At 49.3% G+C, this 24,307-nt stretch overlaps 1 protein-coding gene across 19 annotated transcripts in view; it reads right to left on the bottom strand.

Annotated features, from left to right (window-relative positions):
- Positions 1–3,833: 3,833 nt before the first annotated feature.
- The window catches only part of ATG13 (autophagy related 13), a 60,593-nt gene continuing 40,119 nt past the window's right edge, over positions 3,834–24,307 (bottom strand). Inside the window, exons 6-19 of one of the 19 annotated variants that reach the window (XM_077286858.1) lie at positions 15,341–15,481; positions 15,129–15,169; positions 14,111–14,207; positions 13,820–13,918; positions 12,419–12,509; positions 9,750–9,848; positions 8,442–8,552; positions 7,934–8,061; positions 7,739–7,859; positions 7,318–7,395; positions 6,918–7,025; positions 5,865–5,990; positions 5,531–5,569; positions 3,834–4,775 (exon numbers count right to left, since the gene is read on the bottom strand). In XM_077286858.1, the coding sequence (XP_077142973.1) occupies positions 4,698–4,775; positions 5,531–5,569; positions 5,865–5,990; positions 6,918–7,025; positions 7,318–7,395; positions 7,739–7,859; positions 7,934–8,061; positions 8,442–8,552; positions 9,750–9,848; positions 12,419–12,509; positions 13,820–13,918; positions 14,111–14,207; positions 15,129–15,169; positions 15,341–15,481 (1,357 nt within the window). In that variant the 3' untranslated portion in view covers positions 3,834–4,697. Of the gene's footprint in view, positions 4,776–5,530; positions 5,570–5,864; positions 5,991–6,917; positions 7,041–7,317; positions 7,396–7,738; positions 7,860–7,933; positions 8,062–8,441; positions 8,553–9,749; positions 9,849–12,418; positions 12,510–13,819; positions 13,919–14,110; positions 14,208–15,128; positions 15,170–15,340; positions 15,482–24,307 lie in introns of all 19 variants that reach the window. The other 18 variants (XM_077286857.1, XM_077286865.1, XM_077286863.1 and 15 more) reach the window with 18 other exon arrangements.

Genomic DNA, 24,307 nt, shown 5'->3' on the forward strand with positions numbered 1-24,307 from the left:
GCTGCCATCTTGCCAAGAACTCTCATGGCAAACCGGAGAGATCGAGGGGGTTTGCGGAGGAGGGTGCGAACTGCTAGTCGGAGAGCCAGTGCCTTGTCCTTGGGAAGGAGCACTAGACCCCTGGAGGTGTTGAATAACATTCCCAGGAAGGTCAGGGACTGACTCGGGGTTGGTGATGACTTTTGTAGGTTGATTAACCAGCCCATGCGACTGAGAGTATCGGTTGTGATTGAGACGCTGAGCTCGCAGTCCTTGAAGGTGGGAGCCTTGATGAGTAGATCGTCCAGGTATGGAACGACTACTATGCCTCTGGAGTGCAGGACGTCCATGGTGGCTGCCATGACCTTGGTGAACACTCTGGGAGCCGTGGCGAGTCCAAAGGGGAGAGCCACGAATTGGTAGTGGTCCTGGCCTATTGCGAACCTGAGAAACCTCTGATGGGCAGGTGCAATGGGTATATGCAGGTATGCGTCTTGTATGTCTATGGAGGCGAGATATTCTCCCTTCTCCATGGACGCAATGATGGACCGAAGGGACTCCATGCGGAAATGACGGACCCGTACATATTTGTTGAGCTGTTTTAGGTCTAGTATGGGCCGTACACTGCCTCCTTTCTTGGGAACTACGAGCAGATTGGAGTAGAACCCTCTGAAGCGGTCGGTCGTGGGTACCGGTACTATGACTCCTGATTGACAAAGCGAGGAGACCGCTTGGTGGTAGGCTCGAGCCTTGGCTGGCGGTTTTGGGGGGACAGAGAGGAAGAACCGGTCCGGTGGGTTGGAGGTGAAGTCTATTTTGTATCCGGAAGACACTAGTTCCGTGACCCACCTGTCTTCTGTAATAGGCAGCCAGACTTGATGAAAGAGCAAAAGTCGGCCGCCTACTGGTGTGGTGTCTTCCGGAGTCTGTGAGTCATGAGGAGGAGAAGGTCTGAGATTTTCCTCCTCTGGGCTTAGACTGGCCTGCTTTTGACTGCCAGGTCTTGTCCGACCTTTGCGTCGATCGTGAGTTGTCCCTGTGTGGGGAACGGTTACGATTTTGTACTGGACGCGAGACGGACCAGCCGGAGGAATTCCGAAAGGATCGGAATCGAGTTTGGTTACGCTTCTTGTAAGTGCGTTTAGGTTTCAGTTGGGGAAGAGAAGTACTCTTACCCCCTGTGGCGTTGGATATCATAGTGTCCAACTGTTCACCGAAAAGTCTCCCACTGAGGTAGGGGAGGTGCGTGAGGGACTTCTTTGAGGCTGCGTCCGCTTTCCATTCCCGCAGCCAGAGGATACGCCGAATCGTGATGGCGTTTGATGCTATCCCCGCGACTCCCCTTGCTGAATCCAGAGCTGCATGGAGCATGTAATCTGCTACAACAGCAATTTGAACCGCTTGGTCCGACAGTTCAGGAGCGGATGCTTGGAAGGCTTGTAAATTGTTTGCCCAGGCCAGGATGGCCTCGGCAGCCCAAACTGAGGCGAACGCGGGAGCCAGGGATGCCCCTGCTGCCTCGAAAATTGAACGAGCCATGCGTTCTACCTGCCGGTCTGCTGCGTCCCTTAGGGTTGAGCTATCTGGCAGTGAAAGGAGGGTCTGTGCTGCTAGCCTGGAGACTGGGGGATCCACTTCAGGTGGATCTGTCCATTCCTTGGTGTCCTTCTGTGGGAAGGGGTACCTCGCCTCCAGATATTTGCGATTAGCGAATTTTTTCTCAGGCTGTGAGAGCTGTTTTTTAAGGATCGCCTTAAACTCTGGGTGGTTAGAAAAAACCTTAGGCGGCTTCAGAGGTCCTTCAAAGGAAATCTGATGTTCTGGGGCCTCTGGTGGCGGATCAGAAATGTCCAGCACCCGATGGATGGACGATATGTCCTCAACTAGCGCTGTATTGCTAGGAGGGATTGGGATCAGGGACCCCTCAGTTTCTCTGTCTGAGTCAGAGTCGCAGATGCCTTCCGAATCCTGTGTATCACTGAGGCGTCCCCTGCTAGGTGAGCTGGGGAGGAGGCCTTCTCTGGTTGGGGATTGCGGAGATCTGCATTGTCTGTCCCTGGAATGGGACGGTCTAGATGACCTGGAGCAACGGAGTCTCTCCCTAGAGGGGGATGACCGTGTGCTATGGAATGACGCAGATGGACTTGATCTATGGATCCGCTTGCGTCCTGACCTAGACGTGGACGTGCCAGGGTCATCTTGTTCCTGAGTCAAGCTCTCCCGTTGTTGGGTAACGGTCATAGCCGGGGCATGACCCTGCAGAGCCTGAAGCAATGTGGAAGTTAGGTTATCTATAGACTGCGTCATAGATTGCGATAACTGAGTAGCCCATTCCGGTGTGGCATTAGACACCGAGGCATTGGCAGGGGCTTCTTGAGGCTGTGACACAGTAGTTTGTATACAGTTCTGACAATGCGGGTACGTGCTGCTACTGGGGAGAGCGGTCCCGCAGGCTGTGCAGAATGCATAATAGCAGTTCTGCCTGGTTCTCTTAGACCTTGAGCCCGGCATAGTGCACAGAGTGCAGAAGTGCTACCAGCAGATGGACCTTACAGGGGTAGAGAACCTACAGGGGAGCCTTATAGGTAATATGGATTCACAGCTGAGTAAAAATAACCCAGCTGTGATCTTACCCCACCAGTGTACCCCTAGGTCCAGCGCCGAAAATCCACAGTCCTGTGCCCCCCGGAGACTGGCTGTCTGGTCCTGCAGACCGGGAGATGCAGGGTTAATCTGCAGCCGAAAATGGCTGCAGAGACAGAGGAGAGAGGAGGAGAAGGGGGCGGAGAGCTGGAAAAAGGCAGCAAGGCTATAAAAAAACCCGCCCTTTCTGTCTCGATCCGCCCCTTGTATGACACTGTAGAGTGTCATATTTGTCATCCGGGGGGCGGGCCGGGGGGCGGAGAGGAGGCTGCTGCTTCAGCAAGGCCGAAGCCGGGGCCTAAATTAGATGCCTGAGGCCCAGAAGGGCTCCAGGCCGGCGCGAAAGTCCGGGAGGGGGTCGGATCTGAACCGGACCCCTCCGGATTTGAAGGCAGGATGGCGGTGGGGCTATAAGCGGAAGGGGGAGCCCGGCTGGGGTCCCCGAGACAGTATAGAGCTGGTGCTGCCGCAGAGACAGGGACGCAGGGAGCCCTGTGTCTGTATGTGCCATGCCTGCCTGCACTCCCCCCGGCCCCGACAGGAGCCCGCAGCTGGGCTGGGGTCCCTGGATGCAGGCGCAGTGTGCTGGCCCATTGCTGGGAGCTGTAGGATGCTGCCTGTACAGGCCCTACCTGAGGTGTCTCAACCTAATACCCCCAGAGGGGGATAGGGAGGGTGCTTTGTCACACACCTTCAGGGGCCTTTATCCTCGCCTCGACCTCAACCCAGAAACCAAAAGGAATTGGGGAAGGAGGGGGGTCTCGACTTCGAACCAACACCCGAGAGGTTGGGGAAGGAGCAGCATGGGGAATAGCCATCTCAACTTCAACTGGGCACCCCATAATAGGGGGCCGAGGAAGGAGCCATGCCGGGGGTCTCACAGGAGACCCTCTTTTCTTCATCTGTAATCCCGTCGGAAAACGGGAAACGGAGTAAAACGTAGTAAAAATCTTTAGGTGTGCCTCCTTTGCGACACTAAGCAAAAACTGGAGAAGGCTGATGCCGTCCAGGGGTGTATACTGCACAGGAGGAGCCACAGTTAATCTTTTTCAGATTATGCATAGTGTCGCCTCCTAGTGGACAGCAGCATAACACCCATGGTCCTGTGTCCCCCAATGAGGCGACAGAGTAAATAAAAGAATCATACCTCGTGTCTCCTGGAAAGGCCAAAACAGAAAAAGATGGAGTCCTACAAAACACAAAGACAGGGCTATCCTTGGAAATACATATATTTTATAATACACATCTGGATCTCATCTTTCATTAGTGCTGGATTTCCTTCTGGGGGATGCAACGGGCGTGTTGGGAAGGGGTGGGGTAGCAGCAATAAACCCTCTGCAGATTATTACTAGACATCACCTAACACCTGCAGACATTACTTACGGAGGACCCAAGAGCCTCCTACTATGCCGATATGAAGCGTCCTACTTAGTGTTACAACATACAATGTTGTTGAGGAGCAGGTCGGAGCCGTCTGCAGAGCCCATTTACATAGATGCGGATCATGGTTCTGCGGTAATTACACCTTTTCACCACTCGGGCAGCAGTGAGTTAAAGCGTGGAGGCCAGCTGATCGGAGGCCGCATGGCGTCCATGAAGATTTGTGACCATTACACAGTGGGGGCTACAAAGTAACGTAAAGAAACCCAATGAGGTGATGACAGGAGAGACGTGCGGGGGTAACGGTATGACGGTGGTGCTGAACTTACGAGCGCACGTAGCCCACACGGGGCACAGAAGGTGCAGGATGACCGGGCAGTCTCTACCCTGGAATACAGCAGTATATTTACAGTCAGTCTCAACACCTCGCTTTACCATCGTTCTCAGAGACGTTCAAGTCCACAAGTATAAAACCAAGTCCCTGATCAAAGGACAACCACACCCATCATCCCCAAAGTACTGTACAGATAGCAAGCTGTTCTACAAGAGTGCCTGACAGAAGTCCGCAGACAAAGTGCTTCTGCAAATGAGAATTACAAGTAGGGTCACACAAAAAAAATGGCCTGAGTTTAGAAAGAGCAGGACTGGGCGAACTGGAGACACTCCGAATCCTACAGGCAGAGACCTCCGGCATCTTACTGCAGGGATTCAACGAAGGCATCAAATTCCTCCATGTTTTTTTCATGCATGGCCAACTTTTCTGGCAGTGAATCCTATGGAAAGGAGATAGAGGGTAGATTTAGGGCACCGAATATAGGTAACCGGCTAAGACATTGGTAGACAATTTTTTTTAGATATATATTTTTATTTGAAGACAATTTTGGGCCCGTTTTTAATGTAAAAAAAAAAAAAAAAAGTGGACAATGGCTCTAGTGGATCCCCCGATTACTTTTGAATCCTATTGAGGCTAAGCTCCCATGTTTTGGCCTGATAAAATGTCACAAATGTCTGATCACGGCACATGACTACATTCACACCAATGTATTTCCAGTCGGTCAATGAAAGTGCATGAGTGATTTCTCACACTAATTGTCAAACAAAAAAATTGCAGCCTGCGCTAGTTCTGTGTGTTTTGCACCACTTTTATTCGCAATTCTGTCCGTGATGCAATTTGACGCGTGCAGTGTATGATGCAATTATTTACGCCAAATGTGGATACCGCAGGATGGAAACGCAAAAGTCCATTTCCTATTTCTTTTGACTCTACAGCACCTTTGGCTTAAAAAAATACATAAACTACAACAAAAATTGTGTATGATTCCAAGGATAAAATCTACCGTATTTGCCAACACTACGTAGCTGACATGTTGGTGGATTATTTTGGTGTAAGTGCGCTCATATGCGGAGTCACCTATGCTTTTTAGCAACTTTGTAAGTTTACACTTTGGCATACGTCTGTCTCAGACAAACCCATGGGGACAATGTACGTCCTACACGGGTAAAAACGTGAGTAGGAACAGGGCCTTACTTGTGCATCGGTTGTGATCAGTTGCTGGTGAGGTCTGCCCTATAGTAAAAGTAACACCATATGTTAAATCATCATGGAGATAAGGACCTTTACCGTGTAAGACGAACACCACTCAATAATTGTACCAGCAGTTACATCTGATACGTGATGACACTAATAAAAGCCGATTCACAATGTGCCTCCGATAATCGGAGCTGGACCCCCTCATTACTGCAGGGCGGTCTCTCTGCCCAGACACTAGATCCTGACCACTCAGCCATGTGTCAGGAAAAAACAACCCTTAATAAAATGTCCTCTGTGTAACATGCATGACCTTAAGAAAACCATATCTCACCAAGTCTTCAGCCATGGACTGGACAGCAATGTCGATAGAAAGGCTGCTCAGCTGAGGGGGGTTCTGAAACTCCCGGTAGAAGGTTCCCACGTCCATTGGAAGATCATCTTTAGAAAAGGCCGGCCGCTACAAGAAAAACAAAACAATTTGCATTATCATAAATGGGATTCGTTATAGTTGATCCGCTAAACAGAGGATGAAGAACCCCAATGATCGCTGGTATGGCAGCGCTGAGCACACTGGTTCTCCTCCCGGCACAATTGCAGTGAGGAGACGATTGAGGGCACAGTGTCATCTAAATCTAGTAAAAGATAGAGACCGCCAGTAATTAATGGGATCTCGGCGGACTGGACCTCCAGTGATTTGCAAGTGATTTACTATTTGTGAGAACAAACGGCAATTAAGGACTAAGTCATCAATAAAAGATCGCTTGGAGTCCAACACCCGGCAGCCCCACTATTAGCGGTATGCTGATCAAGCGATGGCCGTAAGTACAGAATGTATGGAGATAGAACAGCACAGCTGCTCACACCGTGTCATGGCCGCTCTACAGTATCAGGAGCTGTACATTGTCTACATCTGGCTGCTGCAGATGGGGATAATGATTGTCTGACCCCCACCGATCTCACAATGATGACCTATCCTAATAGAGTAGTCAGACAACAATGCATAGATTGGCCGGCCGGTCTCCCAACCTGAGCGTGACAGGTGCATAGAAATATATGAAGCCATCAGGCTCTGGTCGGGAGAGCCGCCGGCCAGTCCGTGCATTGTGGTCAGTTTTATATGGTAGTCTGACTGCACCCTGAAGGTAAGTCATTAATATCACAGACCTGGAGTAAATATTAAATATTCATCTGACACATTACAATTTACTGTGCCGCAGTGACTAGATACTTGAAGCTGCACATGGCAGCGGGCACGCAGTGTAGGGGATGGTCGTGCCAAGATCAACCAGTAGTGATATAGTTAGTAACAGATGTGAGTGGAGAATATGGACTCACGGATGACTTGCATTTGTTTAATTTTACTTTTCAGGCAAGGGCCACTTACAAAGTCCACCATAACAAAATCATCCTGGGGCACGTCATTGCTGGAGCAGGAGCTCTGCAGGCTGCGGGCATCTGGCGACACCTCCACCGGCGTCTCAGGACAGATCACCTGCAACGGAAACACCTAGTGTATCAGGACAAAACATTTACATAGATTAATGTGCTATTCAAAATGTTGTTCATATGTATCCTTATTGTGCTCTCTAAATTTGAATTTCCCTCGCTTTACCCCCCCATCACCCCATGTTACCCCTCCCACTCTATTATGTCCTTTTTCTGTTATGTTAAAACCAATGAATATACTTGGAATAAAAAAAAAAAAAAAAAAAGCATTTACACCCGTCCTCATCAGGTGGCATAATGGCAGGACTAAGCGACACGGGTCAGGGGTGCGGACGTACCATGGGGTCGGTGTCCTCTGCATCAGTCTGTCTGGGTGCAAACACAGCAAATGGTATATCTGTGCTGGCGTACGTGACCTGGGAAGAGAGCAAAACAGTTCATGCTTCATTATAGTGACGGCGTGTGATCTAAAGGGATTGTCCGGTATAACTAATACTCGCCCCTTTAAGCCTCTGTCCCAGTCCCTGCTGGTCTCGTTTACTTACAGGCAGCTGATCACAAAATGTCCAGGCACCTGACCACTGCAGACAATCTCTGTCCAGAGAGGTCATGTGCTTAGGCATGGTAAGAAAAAATCCATGCACTAGACCGGAGGCGGCTTAAAGGAGATGAATCCTTTCGAGAGAAAAAAAATGTATATACCGGGCACACCCTTTAAGACCAGCACATATGCCATCTTTTAAAAGTACATTCACTCACCTGAGGGGAAGGTTTGTCCACAAAGGCCCCAACTTTGCGTGTGAATAGGATATGTGGAGACTTATTTGGGGAGGTGCTCCTCCCTGTGGTGCTGCTGCCGGATGGGATGTCGGCTTCCTCACTGTGTAGAAGAACAAGAAGAGATGTGAAATGTGGGATAGGAAGGTCTGTGGGCCTACAGGCCGAGGGACTTACCTGCTGGAGGTGGTGCCAGTTACGTGTGATGGCGAGGTCAGAGGCGCTCGGTCATGATCTGCTTGGGTGCCGTGTGCAGGGTGGGCTGTAATATTGGGCAATCCCCCGTCCTTTCCAGGCACCATCATCTATGAAGAGAATCAGCATAGGAGTTAAATGCCAGGACCTCAGCGTCGCATCCTCTGCATTAACCATAGCTCAGTCAGCTGTGAACAACCACACACCATTGAGTATATACAGAATGGGGACCCCTGGGAATTGGTCAATGAGGGTTACTAGCTGAGGCCAGAATCAATACAAGGTTCTTATAGAAATGTATTAACCCTTCAGACTTGGATTTACCAGAGTATTGGCCTTATAGAAAGAAAATCTCCATGTAATACAGATTGTCCCGTATACCGTTACGAGTAGCCACATCAGGTTCCCCTCCTCCCTAGAACCCTGCGCAGCCGAGCATCCTCGAGTCTTACTCCCGTGCACTACGCCCGCTCCTCTTGTGGAGGAGTACCTGATGAGGGAGGGTAGCACTCACTCCAGCCGCCAAGGCCACAGGGTAGCCCAGGTCCGAGGATCCAGCTCCAAGGACAGCTGGCTGGTAAGAAAGGCGAGAGCTGTACAGCTGGAAAGCGAGAGAAAGTAAGAAACGGAAAGAAAGGAAATGCAAGATTAATAAGCAATGACCACCCTCCATTAGCTTGGATTTAGGTAGTGATTATGGGTAGGACACTCAAGCTAAAGAAACAGCAGTAGAGGATGTTAGATCAGCGAAGGTCCTACACTCAGGCCCCCTACTAATCACCAGAACATAGGACTTGTCTCCCTGTTATGGCGATGGGTCGGGGATTCAGGAGGAGTTGAATGTTGGGCCAAGTCGTGCCCGCATTGTTCATGCCTATGACCTGAACAGGGTGATCGGCCATCTTTGCCAGTGTTGGAGACTTGATTGGCGCGGCGAGACGCATGCATGACCTGCCACAACATTCACCTCCTCCTGGCGGTACTGCAGACGAGGTAGAACCAGTGGCAGCACCGACACCGGTCGCCTATCCAGTCATACATTGGACAGAAATTCCCTTTTAACCTCAAAAATTTGGATTAAAAGAAGTTTTTAAGAATTTTACCAATATGCTTCATTCCTATTTCTACCCCTGCCCAAAGCTGCAAAGAAACAATATGGCTAAACTGTCATGGGCGAGGGGCTAGAGATAAACCGACCACCTCTCTGACCCAGCTTATGTAACCAGCTATAAGTCCGCACAGGTAGTGGATCTGTGAGGATGAGGGGGCACAGCTGAGCCTCTACGGAAATGTCTGGGTCACTGACCTATGGTGACAGTCCTCGGTATGGCTGCAGATTAACACAGGCGTGCGGTGTTACCACAATTCATTGCCGTATGCTAAGTGACTGTTAATAGCTGTGCAATTTTGCAAGTAAAACACACAGATTTATCTATAAAAGTCATGATCAACTTTAAAACAGAAACATGTTGCAGTAAAACTGCATGCCAGCCATATTTTTTACTGCAACGTGACCATGCATTGGTTGCGCGGTTGTGTCCTAAATCCATGAAACTTGTCGACCGTCTGCAGATAAATTTGAGATATGAGATGAAAGAGGAATGTGCAATGGGGCCAGATCCGCCAAAGTACATCATCTCCATCCCCCACATTAGGGAATCGCATCCTGTGGGCAGTCACCATTACTTTCACCATCTGTTATTCTGCTATACCTCAACGGTTATTATTTCCCCTATTCTCGCTGCCCATTACGCTGACACACAGGCTCACACAATACACATGCCTATATTGGACTCACTTGGTGAGGGAAGGTCAGTCCCACCGTCAGGACCCTGTGGGAGTCCGTAACCACAGGAGTGGCTGTCTGACACTGTGCCTTACTGAGAGTGAACACACACTACGCACAATGAGCCAGAGACAGACAGACAGAAAGAGAGAGCAGACAGGTGAGATTTGACTACAGATATCAGGCTTCATTTTACTGAACCCGTAGAGTAAATGCCCGTCTTTTAACATACCATTTATAGGTCCAAAACCTTGTGGCGATTGTTTTTTTTATATATAGATCTTCTGCATTCAACACTCCATTTTTCTGATGCAGAGCTCCAAATTCCCTGCATATATTTAGTTTTAAGAAACATTTTGGCTGCTGCAGTCACCACTAGGGGGAGCTCCCTGCACATGGAGCAATATATAAAACATTATGCAGGAAGCAGCCCCTAGTGGTGCCTGCTGGAAGTCAGCATGTCATCCTTAAAGGTGTTGTCCATGACTTACAGGTCCTTCTCAAAAAATTAGCATATAGTGTTACATTTCATTATTTACCATAATGTAATGATTACAATTAAACTTTCATATATTATAGATTCATTATCCACCAACTGAAATTTGTCAGGTCTTTTATTGTTTTAATACTGATGATTTTGGCATACAACTCCTGATAACCCAAAAAACCTGTCTCAATAAATTAGCATATTTCACCCGTCCAATCAAATAAAAGTGTTTTTTAATAACAAACAAAAAAACCATCAAATAATAATGTTCAGTTATGCACTCAATACTTGGTCGGGAATCCTTTGGCAGAAATGACTGCTTCAATGCGGCGTGGCATGGAGGCAATCAGCCTGTGACACTGCTGAGATGTTATGGAGGCCCAGGATGCTTCAATAGCGGCCTTAAGCTCATCCAGAGTGTTGGGTCTTGCGTCTCTCAACTTTCTCTTCACAATATCCCACAGATTCTCTATGGGGTTCAGGTCAGGAGAGTTGGCAGGCCAATTGAGCACAGTAATACCATGGTCAGTAAACCATTTACCAGTGGTTTTGGCACTGTGAGCAGGTGCCAGGTCGTGCTGAAAAATGAAATCTTCATCTCCATAAAGCATTTCAGCCGATGGACCCTGCCCTTGATGAAACACAGTGGACCAACACCAGCAGCTGACATGGCACCCCACACCATCACTGACTGTGGGTACTTGACACTGGACTTCAGGCATTTTGGCATTTCCTTCTCCCCAGTCTTCCTCCAGACTCTGGCACCTTGATTTCCGAATGACATGCAAAATTTGCTTTCATCAGAAAAAAGTACTTGGGACCACTTAGCAACAGTCCAGTGCTGCTTCTCTGTAGCCCAGGTCAGGCGCTTCTGCCGCTGTTTATGGTTCAAAAGTGGCTTTACCTGGGGAATGCGGCACCTGTAGCCCATTTCCTGCACACGCCTGTGCACGGTGGCTCTGGATGTTTCCACACCAGACTCAGTCCACTGCTTCCTCAGGTTCCCCAAGGTCTGGAATCGGTCCTTCTCCACAATCTTCCTCAGGGTCCGGTCACCTCTTCTCGTTGTACAGCGTTTTCTGCCACATTGTTTCCTTCCAACAGACTTACCATTGAGGTGCCTTGATACAGCACTCTGGGAACAGCCTATTTGTTGAGAAATTTCTTTCTGGGTCTTACCCTCTTGCTTGAGGGTGTCAATGATGGCCTTCTTGACATCTGTCAGGTCGCTAGTCTTACCCATGATGGGGGTTTTGAGTAATGAACCAGGCAGGGAGTTTGTAAAAGCCTCAGGTATCTTTTGCATGTGTTTAGAGTTAATTAGTTGATTCAGAAGATTAGGGTAATAGGTCGTTTAGAGAACCTTTTCTTGATATGCTAATTTATTGAGACAGGTTTTTGGGGTTATCAGGAGTTGTATGCCAAAATCATCAGTATTAAAACAATAAAAGACCTGACAAATTTCAGTTGGTGGATAATGAATCTATAATATATGAAAGTTTAATTGTAATCATTACATTATGGTAAATAATGAAATTTAACACTATATGCTAATTTTTTGAGAAGGACCTGTATATACTGATGACCTATCCTACCCAATCCTTAGGATAGATCATTAATATCAGATTGGTGGGGGGCCGACACCAGGCACCACTCAGCTGTACAGAGCACAGCTTCGCACACTGTGTAGTGGTCGTTCTCAGTACTGCTGCTCAGATCCTATTACAGTGAATGTGATCTCAGCTGTTGTAGTGAGAATAGCCACATCACAGTGTGTGGAGCTCTGCTGTTCCCGCTCATCCACTAGGGACCCTGCAAACAGCTTATCGGTGAAGATGCTGAGTGTTGGACTCCCGCTGGTCTAATATTGACAAACGATCATCTAAGTCCTGGACATCTACTTTAAATCGGAGTCCATACAGGGGATTTGGAGCGGTGTATCAGGAAAACTGAGCTCCGACAACAATCAAGATTTATTAAGAAATTAGTTTACAACAGAATTTTGAACCTATTTAGATAAATCATAACGAAGGTTGGACATTCACTTCTTCACGCTGGCTTAAAACACCTCCCTGAAGAAATATATTAAAAAGACACCATGTATTGCAGTGAAATTAAGTCTTCCCCTTTGTTTTGTGGGTAATGCAATTGCATAATGAGCACCTGCTTGTGGTGCAGTGCAACGTGTGCTTACTTGTGATGGAGGGGACGTAGAGAAGGACGTGGCACAGACATCCTGGGAATCCTCCACAGATGGGTATACAGCTCCTGGCTCCTCCGTTGCCCTGTAAGGAAATATTAAAACAAAACTCAAAAGAATGATCACAGGCTAGTATATAGTGCATCCCATATCAACAAGAAGCGTGCGAAGACAGAAATGCCCCAAACATGGGGGGGACCTATGCGAAAATCAATGAATCAATCTGTAGCTTCTGTAGTGGTCTAACAGCCTTAGACTTTTATGACGAGATATGCCAAACACCGGTCCTGTCTACCGAGCCGCGTACTTGCCAGGTGGAGCATGAAAAGAGGTGGCCGATAATGGGCAGAGCTTCCCTCATTCACTTTGATGGAGATCTTAGAAACAGGCATATTTGCTAGCTCTCATAAAAGAAAAGTGGAGAAAACCGTGAAGATGTGCAGCAATTAGTTCAATACTGCACCTGGAGCCACCTCACCATGCCAGATGGGAGTTGGAGGATCTGTGATGTGACCTAGGGTTTAGTTTACCAGCTTTCTCCTGATGGAATTGATCCCATTTTTGCCTATATATGCAATAATGGGATTAGATACCCTGAGGAGAAAGCTGGTAAGCTAAACTCAAGCCAAACTTTTGTGAAAAATTCCCAAACTACATAGAACCCCTAATGAAGCCTTGATACAAGTAGATTAATAGAGCACGGGCAAACCTATTTATTTATCCAAAGCAAAGGTAAAAGTAAACTTTGTGACAGAGGTCCCAATTTTAAATAGACACACGCATATTTCCACAAGAAAAAAATGTCTGGCACTTGCATGTTTCAGTATAGATAAAGTGAAGGGTCTATCAGGAGTTCTGGAAAGTTAGCGTAAATTACAACACATGTCCTAATGGTTATCGTGTGTTTACAAGATGTGTGTCGTCTGCAAACTGAGCTGAGGTCCTCCGCAGAGACTGAGCTGAGGTCCTCCGCAGAGACTGAGCTGAGGTCCTCCGCAGAGACTGAGCTGAGGTCCTCCGCAGAGACTGAGCTGAGGTCCTCCGCAGAGACTGAGCTGAGGTCCTCCGCAGAGACTGAGCTGAGGTCCTCCGCAGAGACTGAGCTGAGGTCCTCCGCAGAGACTGAGCTGAGGTCCTCCGCAGAGACTGAGCTGAGGTCCTCCGCAGAGACTGAGCTGAGGTCCTCCGCAGAGACTGAGCTGAGGTCCTCCGCAGAGACTGAGCTGAGGTCCTCCGCAGAGACTGAGCTGAGGTCCTCCGCAGAGACTGAGCTGAGGTCCTGCGCAGAGACTGAGCTGAGGTCCTGCGCAGAGACTGAGCTGAGGTCCTGCGCAGAGACTGAGCTGAGGTACTCTGTGGCTACAGGCGGTGTGTGCATGCTGTCTGTGTCCTCACCTGTAGTTGCAGGGATGCATGTGTGAGGTGCTGGGGAAAGGTCGGTCAACAAAATGATCAATAATAATCCCCATGATGGGCTGGGTCCTTTCATACTGCCTGAAATGCAACAAACACATTGATGTTATTGAGCTGCTAGGTCTAGATGTCCTATAGGATGTGTTATTCAGTGTAGGGATATTAGTGTAATAATGAGAATAATGAAGCTATAATAGAGGTGTATGACAGTGCACTGAGCTGGTTTATAAGAATGACTCCAGATAACTCCATATATTTAGTACTCAGGCTTACCGAGTGGACATGAAGGCCAGATTAGTTCTGTAAGCGCAAGTCAAAGTGAGCGTCCCTATGGGCGTCCCCACCGTGCCGACACGTACTGCCTGAAACCCTGCAAAAGGCAGACAGAAATGAGAAGTGATCGGCCCAAATGCTGACGATTACATACCGGGATAAGCACAGAACACCAATATCACATATAATACAATACAATATATATATATATATATATATATATATATATATATATATATATATATATATATATATATATATATATATATATATATATATACACACACACACACACACACACACACACACACACACACACACAGTCCCCTTTACATACAGCTCCAGTCAAATGCCAGCAGATGAAGATTGGAGCATTAAGGATGCATTTTCAAGAGCTCATAAACGATCAGGTAGAGAAGATGATCGACGCTTATGTATAGAGACATCAGTAATAGAATGGATGGTCATCGTGCTCGTCAGCGCATGTCCTGTCTATAAAGGACGATGTGGTGCAGAGAAGTTGGATTTTTAAGTATGCTTAAAAATAATTTACTCTGATAATCATTTTGCTCATTCGTCGGGTGATTGGCGGATTATTAATACCGCCAGATTATCGGAAATGAGCGTTCCCAGGAACGATAATCGTCCAGTGTAAATGCACACAAAAGATACGTTGCATACCTTGCTCATTTAACTTCATTTTTCAGTAAAATAGGGAGTGCCTCGAATTGCATCATCATACGCCAAAGTTTTGGCACAAGATCTGTGCACATAGTAAGCCAAGAGGTGGCATAAGGAGGTGATAAGTGCCAGTGTGATAAATTTGACATCTGGTCTAATTCAAGACAATAATAGTGAATTTGCCGCCATGCCATGTGACTATTTTGTATTTATTAATCCTTTAAAACAAGTGATCCAGCTTCACTGTGAATTTTACAATCATACAAATAGGGAATGTTTGACCAGATCTGCTCGAGGGTCGGTGCTTGCCGTAGCGACACAGCAGCTGACATATTACCTTCTTTAAGTCCTAAGAGCTGGACGTCTCCAAAATAAATCCTAAAAGAATTAAAGAAAAATATGTTAAACACTTGAAACATAAGAAAACCACACAGTGTCATTGGGAGCATAGACTGGGGAGGTCCAGATGGATGTCGCTGCTAGCTAAATTTGCAGTTGAAAAGTAGGTATAATAATAATAATCTAGTCTAATAAATCAGCAATACAGACCTGTAGAGAATGACATATTCATGTCCTTGCTTCCTGGACAACCTGTAAGCAGGGGTGACCCGAGTGACGGCAAGCAACGACTTCAGCAGTAATGACAGCCGATTATATACAGTATAGGAGACTTTGATATCCCGGTCACACCTACGACCCAGATAGAAAATAAAAAAATATTATATATATATATATATATATATATATATATATATATATATATATATATATATATATATATATATATATATATATATAACAAAAGGAAACAGATAACAGTATGACAAAGTTATTGCTAGTGCTTAGTCCATGTACCGGATGAGAACGTTCTACTTCAGTGACTATCTGTGCACATCTGCTTCACAGCGATGCTACAATCACCTCCCCCTATAGATGCAAATAAATCCTACATACAGTCAGGATATGACACACTGCTACTGTCTCACTGAGCCATCTGCTGAGCACTTGTCATATCTAATAATGCTGCAAACGCTTGATTTAATTTCCCAATACATTGTCACAGGATTAGGAGTATTTTTTTCCCCTCCACAAGCACCGAGCTAAATGATAAAGTTCTGGTTCGGGTATATAAAAAAAAGGAGATTTTTGTGTACTCACTGTAAAAACAGGATTTTTGGTTGCTTACCGTAAAATCTGTTTCTCGGAGCCTCCATTGGGGGACACAGGAACCATGGGGTGTATGTTGCTGCCACTAGGAGGCTGACACTATGCACAAAAAAAGTTAGCTCCTCCTCTGCAGTGTACACCCCACCGACTGGCATTATACACTTCAGTTAGTGAGAACGCAGTAGGAGATAAATAACAAGGTTGAAATCCATAACCACAAACATGAGAACTGTAAACGTGAGAACAGTCATAGAGCATAAAACAACAGAAATTGAACGTGTGGATGGAAGACCAGGTTGCCGCTTTGCAAAGCTGTAGGGCTGAAGCCCTGTGGTGCACCGCCCAGGAGGCGCCGACTGCCCGGGTAGAGTGGGCCTTCATCCCAGGAGGGGGCACTCTGTTCTTGACCCGGTAAGCCTCCAGAATTGCTGTTCTGATCCAGCGAGCAATAGTTGCCTTGGAAGCCGGCAGGCCTCTATGCGTGCCATCAGGAATGACGAAAAGAGAATCAGTCTTCCGGAAAGCGGCTGTTCTAGCCAGGTAGATCCTCACTGCCCTGACGAGGTCCATCTTGTTCAACGAGCGCTCCAGAGGATGAGTTGGAGCTGGACAAAAGGAAGGTAGCACGATGTCCTCGTTGAGGTGGAAGGTAGAAACCACCTTAGGAAGGAAGGAAGGCGGAAGCCTGAGGACCACCTTGTCTTGGTGAATGACCAAAGAACGGAGGTCGGCAAGAGAGGGCCGCCAACTCGGAAACGCGGCGAATAGAAGTGATGGCCACAAGAAAGGCCACCTTCCACGATAGAACTGATAGTGGAATCTCCCTGAGGGGCTCAAAGGGGGAAACCCTCAGAACGTCCAGTACCAGATTCAAATCCCATGAATCCACAGGAGCCGTATATACGGAGGGACAGCATGGGCTGCTCCTTGAAGGAAGGTCTTAACCTGTGGCCAAGAAGCCAAGGACTTCTGGAAAAGGATGGAAAGAGCAGAAACCTGGCACTTGAGGGAACTCAGAGCAAGGCCCGAATCCAGTCCTGCCTGAAGGAAGGCCAAGATGGAAGGCAGGGAAAAGGACATAGATGAAACGCGGTTGGACTCGCACAAACGGAAGTAAGCCTTCCAGGTATAATAGTAGATCCTGGAAGACGAAGGCTTCCGAGCCTGGATCATGGTGTGAATCACCCGGTCTGAAAGGCCGGACGCTCTTAGAACTGCGATCTCAACAGCCACGCCGTTAAACTGAGCGACCGAGAATCCGGGTGGCAAATCGGACCCTGAGAAAGCAGATCGGGCCTGTCTGGAAGACGCCAGGGAGCGTCCGCGAGAAGGTTGACGAGCTCCGCGAACCAAGCTCTCCTGGGCCAATCCGGGGCGATCAGAATGACCGGAATCCCTTCCGCTTTGATCTTTTTCAACAGCTTGGGAAGTAATGGAAGGGGTGGGAACAGGTAGGGTAACACGAACTGTGACCAAGGAATGGCCAGAGCGTCGACGCCCACTGCCAGAGGATCGCGAGACCTGGAGATGAACTGCGGAACCTTCCTGTTCATTCGAGACGCCGTGAGGTCCACGTCCGGAGTCCCCCATCGAAAACAAATCTGATGGAAGACCTCCTGATGCAAGGACCATTCCCCTGCCGCGAGGCCCTCGCGGCTGAGGAAGTCGGCGGCCCAATTGTCCACGCCGGGGATATGCACCGCGGATATCACCGGAACCATTGCCTCTGCCCAGAGGAGGATCTTGGATACCTCGGCTAGGGCCAAGGAGCTCCGAGTCCCCCCCTGATGGTTGACATATGCCACAGCCGTGGCGTTGTCCGTCTGGATTCGGATTGGTAGGCCCCTGAGAATCCTTTCCCAGTGGCGGAGGGACAGAAATATGGCCCGAATCTCGAGGACATTGATCGGCAGAGTTGACTCCTGCGCCGACCAACGGCCCTGAACCGTCAGGTGGCGAAAAACCGCACACCAGCCGAGCAGGCTGGCGTCCGTCGTCACCACCTGCCAGTGAACTGGAAGGAAGGACCTGCCCTGGGAGATGAGAGGTGACGTCAGCCACCAGCGGAGAGACCGTTTGACCCGAGAAGAGAGACGGACCGGACGATCCAGGGAGAAGACAGACCTGTCCCACTGAGACAGAATCACTTGCTGAAGGGGTCGCGAATGAAATTGGGCGAAGGGAATTGCTTCCAATGTTGCTACCATCCTCCCCAGAACCTTCATGGCCGATCGGAAGGAGGGAGGCCGAGGACCCTGGAGCAAGCGTATGTCCCGACGAAGGATGGATCTCTTGTCTTCGGGAAGAAAGACTTTGGTCTGACGAGTGTCGAGGAGCATACCCAGAAAGATGATGCGCTGAGAAGGAATATGGCAGGACTTCTTCCGGTTGACCAGCCACCCGAAACGGGCTAGGGTGTCGAGAACGATGGACAGGCTTTTGTGAGCCTGAGAAAAGGACGGAGCCTTGATGAGGATGTCGTCGAGGTATGGAAACAGAACCAGGCCTCTGACCCTCAAGAAGGCCATCAGCGTCGCCATGATCTTCGTGAAAACTCTTGGGGCGGTTGCAAGACCGAACGGCAGGGCGACGAACTGAAAATGTTCCTGGAGCACCGCAAAGCGCAGGAATCGGTGATGTCCGGGGAATATCGGGACATGGAGGTAGGCGTCCTGAATATCTATGGAACACAGAAATTCCTGAGCCTCCATGGAAGCAATTACTGAACGAAGGGATTCCATCCTGAAGTGCTTCAGACGAACTCTCCTGTTCAGTAATTGGAGGTCCAGAATGGGCCGAACCTTGCCGTCTTTCTTCGGAACCACAAAAAGGTTTGAATAGAAACCTGTGAACCGTTCTTTTTCTGGGACGGGAACGATTACCCCGGCTTTGAGGAGAGAAGCGATGCCTGCGAAGAAACCCGGAACTAGAGCGGGATCTCTTGGAGGTCGGGATTCGAAGAAAAGATCCCGGGTTCGTGAAACGAACTCTATCTTGTATCCTCAGGGTACAACTTCCCTGACCCATGCATCCTCTACTGAGGAGATCCAGACGTCCCTGAAGAAGAGAAGACGGCCGCCCAGCCTGGGAGGTGGGCTGGGGTCTTGACGAGAGTCATGCAGAGGTGGATCTACCAGTCCTGGACCTGGAGGATCTACCCTGGGAGTAGCGAGGACGCCAGGACGGGGTGGGCCTAAAGGATACTGTCTTCTTCTCTTGACGTGCCTGTGGCCTCTGTTGCTGCTGAGAAAAGGAGTTTGACGCTGCGAAGCGACGAAAAGGCCGAAAGGGCCGAAATTGCCATCTAGGAGGAGGGCGACGAGGTTTAGCCTAGGGAAGAGGAGATCTTGTACCCCCTGTGGCGTCCTTAATGATCTGGTCCAGCTTGGAACCAAAGAGACGTGAGCCTTGAAAGGGCAGACTGGTAAGGGACTTTTTGGAAGATAAGTCCGCCTGCCAGGCCTTGAGCCAAACGGTCCGGTGGTTTGCAACAGCATTGCTGGACGCCTGAGCCGCACAAGACGCGGCATCCAAAGAGGCGGAGACCAGGTATTCACCCGCATGAGAAATCTGATTGGCAAGCTCCGCCAGCTGTCCGGGTGGCGCCCCGTCCAGGATACCTCGACGGAGTTCCTTGGCCCATTTGGATACGGATTTCGAAACCCAAGTGGAAGCAAAGGCTGGGCATAGAGCAGCTGCAGCCGCTTCAAAGGCTGACTTCGCAAAGGATTCTATAACTCTATCATCAGAATCCTTGAGAGATGCTCCGCCGGACAGTGGAAGCACCGTGTTGGTGGACAGCCTGGAGACAGGGGGATCCACTGAGGGAGAGACCGTCCAATTGGCGGTAAGTTCTGGAGAAAAAGGATATAAAACACCAAGGCGTTTTCCCCTCTGAAAATGTCTGGTCGGGTTCTCTTTTTCTCTGTTCATGATTTCCTCAAATTCGGGATGCGGAGCGAAAAACTTGGAAGGTGGTTTAGCCCGTCAAAACAAAACCGCCTGATCTGCGGGTTCCGTAGAGGGATCCTTGATTCCACAGGTTTGGTTTATAGCCCCAATGAGATTCTGGACCATATCCCTCATGGTGGCGATTTGGTTAGAATCCAGCTCCGAAATATCCTCCGAGGGCACATCAGAGAACGCCTCGCCTGACTCAGGGGAGGAGGATCGGGAGGACGCAGACCGCAGAGGAGGACCGTGTGGCGAGATGGAGCGAGAAGAGGACTCAGACCGTCGTTCCTGTCTGGACCTTTTGCGGTTTATCAAGGAGGGCTCGGACAGAGGCTCCTGCGACCCACTGGCTACTGTGGGGGTCTGCAGAGGTAATCGATCCAGCACGGACACCAGGGTTTGAGACACCCGTGTTAGATCGGCCACCGATTGTGACAGAGAGGAAGCCCAGCCTGTGGATCCTGGGCCATGGGAACAATCGGGTTGCTGCAGGCCTGACAGAGTGGAGAGGACTGACCTGAGGGAAGTTTGCAGTTACAAGACGAACATGCAAAAAGTATTTGACTAAGGCAGAGGAATAAGTAGGAGGGCGAGAGCGGCCCCCTTTAGAGTTAGACATAGTGAAAAAGGTCCCTGAAGAAATTGCCAGAGGGTTAGTGGACAGAGAGTAGTGTCAGTCTGCAGTGCAGAGCTACTCACGGCAGATGAAAAACGGATTCCGGAGGAAGTTGTCCGGCTTGATGGTATGGACCTCCGGCGAGAAGTAGTCCCTTTGACTGATCTGCGGATGTGGCGACAAACGTCTGAGGAGGAGAGGACTGGAAAAGCCGCCGCGCTGAAGAAGGATGGAACGGCCACTTACAGCGGCCGGAGAGGGAAGCCGGCCGGAGCAGGGAAGCCGCAGGGGAGCGGTGTGTGGCAAGGCCGCGCTGGTAGTAAGGTGGCCGCTGAGGGCGGCCGGAACAGCGCGGTCTCGGATAAGAAGCGGCGCGGTAGTCCGTAAAGGCAGCCGCGTCGGAACAGGGGACAGGGCGGCCGCAGCCACGGAAGCGGCGCGGCGGCTGGGAAGAGATGCGACCCGCATCAGAAACCCCTTAAATCAGGCACCCCCTTTTGAGGATCCAGGGAAAGGAAAATACCTTAAACATCCCACGCCGGTACTAACCTGTAAGGAATAAGACGTCCAAGGAGCTGATGGACGTCCTCGTCTCCGCAACCGACAGGCTCTGGTGGGCGAGTGGGTGGGTGACAGAGGCAGGACCGGACATTAAGCACGCTGGTGTGCTAGGCTCTTGGTCCTGCTGAGGGATCTATGAGGATACGGGGTGGCAGTACACGCCGTACTCATAGTCCGCATTGTGGGAGTACAGGTGTGACTGTTCTCCCTGTATCCCTCCAGAAAACCTGAAAGAAAACGACGCACATTGAGGTGGATAAGGGTCTAATGAAAGACCCGTGTCCACCTCCTACTGACACTAAGCTAAACTGAAGTGTATAATGCCAGTCGGTGGGGTGTACACTGCAGAGGAGGAGCTAACATTTTTGTGCATAGTGTCAGCCTCCTAGTGGCAGCAGCATACACCCCATGGTTCCTGTGTCCCCCAATGAGAGGCGATAGAGAAATCCTTTTCTCCGAGCCAATCATTGGGTGACACAGGACCATGGGTGTTATGCTGCTGCCACTAGGAGGACACTAAGTAAACACAGAAAGAATAGCTCCTCCCCTGCAGTATACACCCTCCTGCTGGCTCTCAGTGAACCAGTTCGGTAACAAAGCAGTAGGAGCTTAATATTTAACAAGGATGAACTATGTCAAAAACCAAGTTAACTCAACAAAAACCAAAGCCAATAGGCTAACAGGGTGGGTGCTGTGTCCCCCAATGATTGGCTTAGCGAAAAGGATTTTACGGTGAGTACACAAAAATCTCCTTTTCTCCTATGCCTCATTGGGGGACACAGGACCATGGGACGTCCTAAAGCAGTCCCTGGGTGGGAAACAATTAACTGCAAATGCTACTTGCACCCACAAGTTACAGATGCGGTACAGCCGCCTGCAAAACTCGTCTGCCGACGGTCGCATCTGCCGAGGCCTGAGAGTGAATATGGTAATGTTTTGTAAAGGTATGCAGGCTGGACCAAGTCGCAGCCTTACAAACTTGTGCTGCCGAAGCTTGGTGCCAGATGGCCCAAGACGCACCCACTGACCGACTTGAGTGAGCCTTAATCCCTGCTGGGACAGGAAGACCTCTGACTCGGTAGGACTCCTGAATAGCCGAACGGATTCATTTGGCTATTGTCGCCTTGGAAGCGGGAAACCCTTTCCTCGGTCCTTCCGGGAGCACGAATAGGGCATCTGACCTTCGGAAAGACGCTGACCTCGAGATGTATCTCCTAAGAGCTCTCACTAAATCCAGTGTGTGAAGGGCCTTCTCGATGCGATGGACTGGTGCCGGACAGAGTGACGGTAAGACAATCTCCTCATTGAGATGAAAAGAGGATACAACTTTCGGTAGAAAAGACGGGGATGTCCTCAAAACCACCTTATCCTGATGAAAATTCAGGAACGGAACTTGAGAGGACAGAGCCGCCAGCTCGGAGACTCGTCTGATGGAGGTGACCGAAACTTGAAAAGCAACTTTCCATGAAAGGAGAGACAGGGAAACCTCCTGTAGAGGTTTGAAAGGAGCCTGTTGCAAAACTCCGAGGACCAGATTAAGATCCCATGGTTCCAACGGCATCCTATAGGGGGGCGCCCGATGGGAGACTCCCTGAATAAACGTCTTGACCTGTAATCTGTTGGCAATCCTGCGTTGGAAGAGAACAGACAGGGCTGAGATCTGCCCCTTGAGAGAACTAAGGGCAAGACCCAAGTCCAAACCCGTTTGTAAGAACTCGAGAATGGAAGGGATGGAAAAAATGTAGAGGAGAACGTCCTCGGTCACTACACCATGAAAAGAAAGTCTTCCAAGTGCGATGATAGATATGCATAGACGTAGGCTTTCTAGCGTTGATCATGGTAGCTATGACTTCTGGAGAGAAACCTGCCTGGGTTAGGACCCAGGACTCAACGGCCATGCCGTCAAACACAGGGCCTCTAAGTTCTGTTGGTAAAAGGGGCCTTGAGATAGCAGATCTGCGCGATTCGGTAATCGCCAGGGAACGTCGGCAACTACTTGAACTAGTTCCGCATACCACGCCCGGCGCGGCCAATCTGGCGCAATGAGGATTACCGGTACCCTCTCCGCTCTGATTTTCTTGATGACTCTCGGTAGTAGAGGAAGCGGGGGAAATATGTACGGAAGCCGAAAATGATGCCACGGGAGTACAAGAGCGTCTGCCCTGATGGCTGCCGGATCGCGGGACCGAGCCATGAAGTCGGGAACCTTGGAATTCAGCCGTGAGGCCATCAGATCCACGTCCGGGGTTCCCCAACAACAGCAGATCTGGTGGAAGATCTCCGGATGGAGAAACCACTCCCCGGAGTCGAGGCATTGCCAACTGAGGAAGTCTGCCTCCCAATTGTCCACTCCCGGGATGTGAACCGCAGATATCATTGAGCGGTTTTCTTCGGCCCATCGGAGGATGTGGCCTACCTCTGTCATGGCCGCCCTGCTGCGGGTTCCCCCTTGGCGGTTGATGTATGCCACTGCATTGGCGTTGTCGGACTGAATCCTGATTGGGCGACCTGCTAGGAAGGGATGGAACTGGAGAAGTGCCAGCCTGCTCGCCCGGATTTCCAAGATGTTGATTGGAAGGTGTGATTCCTGGGGGGACCAGCGGCCCTGAGCAGTGTGATGAAGGAACACCGCTCCCCAGCCTAGAAGACAGACATCTGTCATCACAACCAGCCAGTGTACTGGAAGAAAAGACTTCCCTTGATTCAGGGAGGATTTCAATGTCCACCACCTGAGAGAGACTGTCTGACTCGTTGGGGAAGGAGGAACCGACGGTCTAGGGAGAACGGGTTCCTGTCCCAAACAGCCAGGAGGGCATGCTGTAGAGGACGGAGGTGTAGTTGGGCAAATGGAACAGCCTCCATAGCTGCTACTGTGAAGGAAAAAATGTCTAATAAAATCAATTATTAAACCTTATATAAGTCAGTTCAGATACGGTGTAGCAAGATGGAGTCTATTTCCTGATCAGCAGCACACTGGAAGGAACTTCTGGAATGTGAAGAGGTCGCTGGGTATTGGACAATCAACTGAATACCATATATGGAAGTGAAGTTGGAAATGAAGTTGGAATGAACCAATTACAAAGTGACTAACTATTCTGAAGTTGTGTGACCTCCCCCATTTCCTGTTTTTAGTGTTATCCTTTGTTCAGAATAAAGCAGTTGTGAGTGAGCCATCACAGAGAGGCTGTGTGTATAGTCTCTGTGAATCTGATACATTC

Source organism: Ranitomeya variabilis, chromosome 2, assembly GCF_051348905.1.
Source record: "Ranitomeya variabilis isolate aRanVar5 chromosome 2, aRanVar5.hap1, whole genome shotgun sequence".
Lineage (NCBI taxonomy): Eukaryota > Metazoa > Chordata > Amphibia > Anura > Dendrobatidae > Ranitomeya > Ranitomeya variabilis.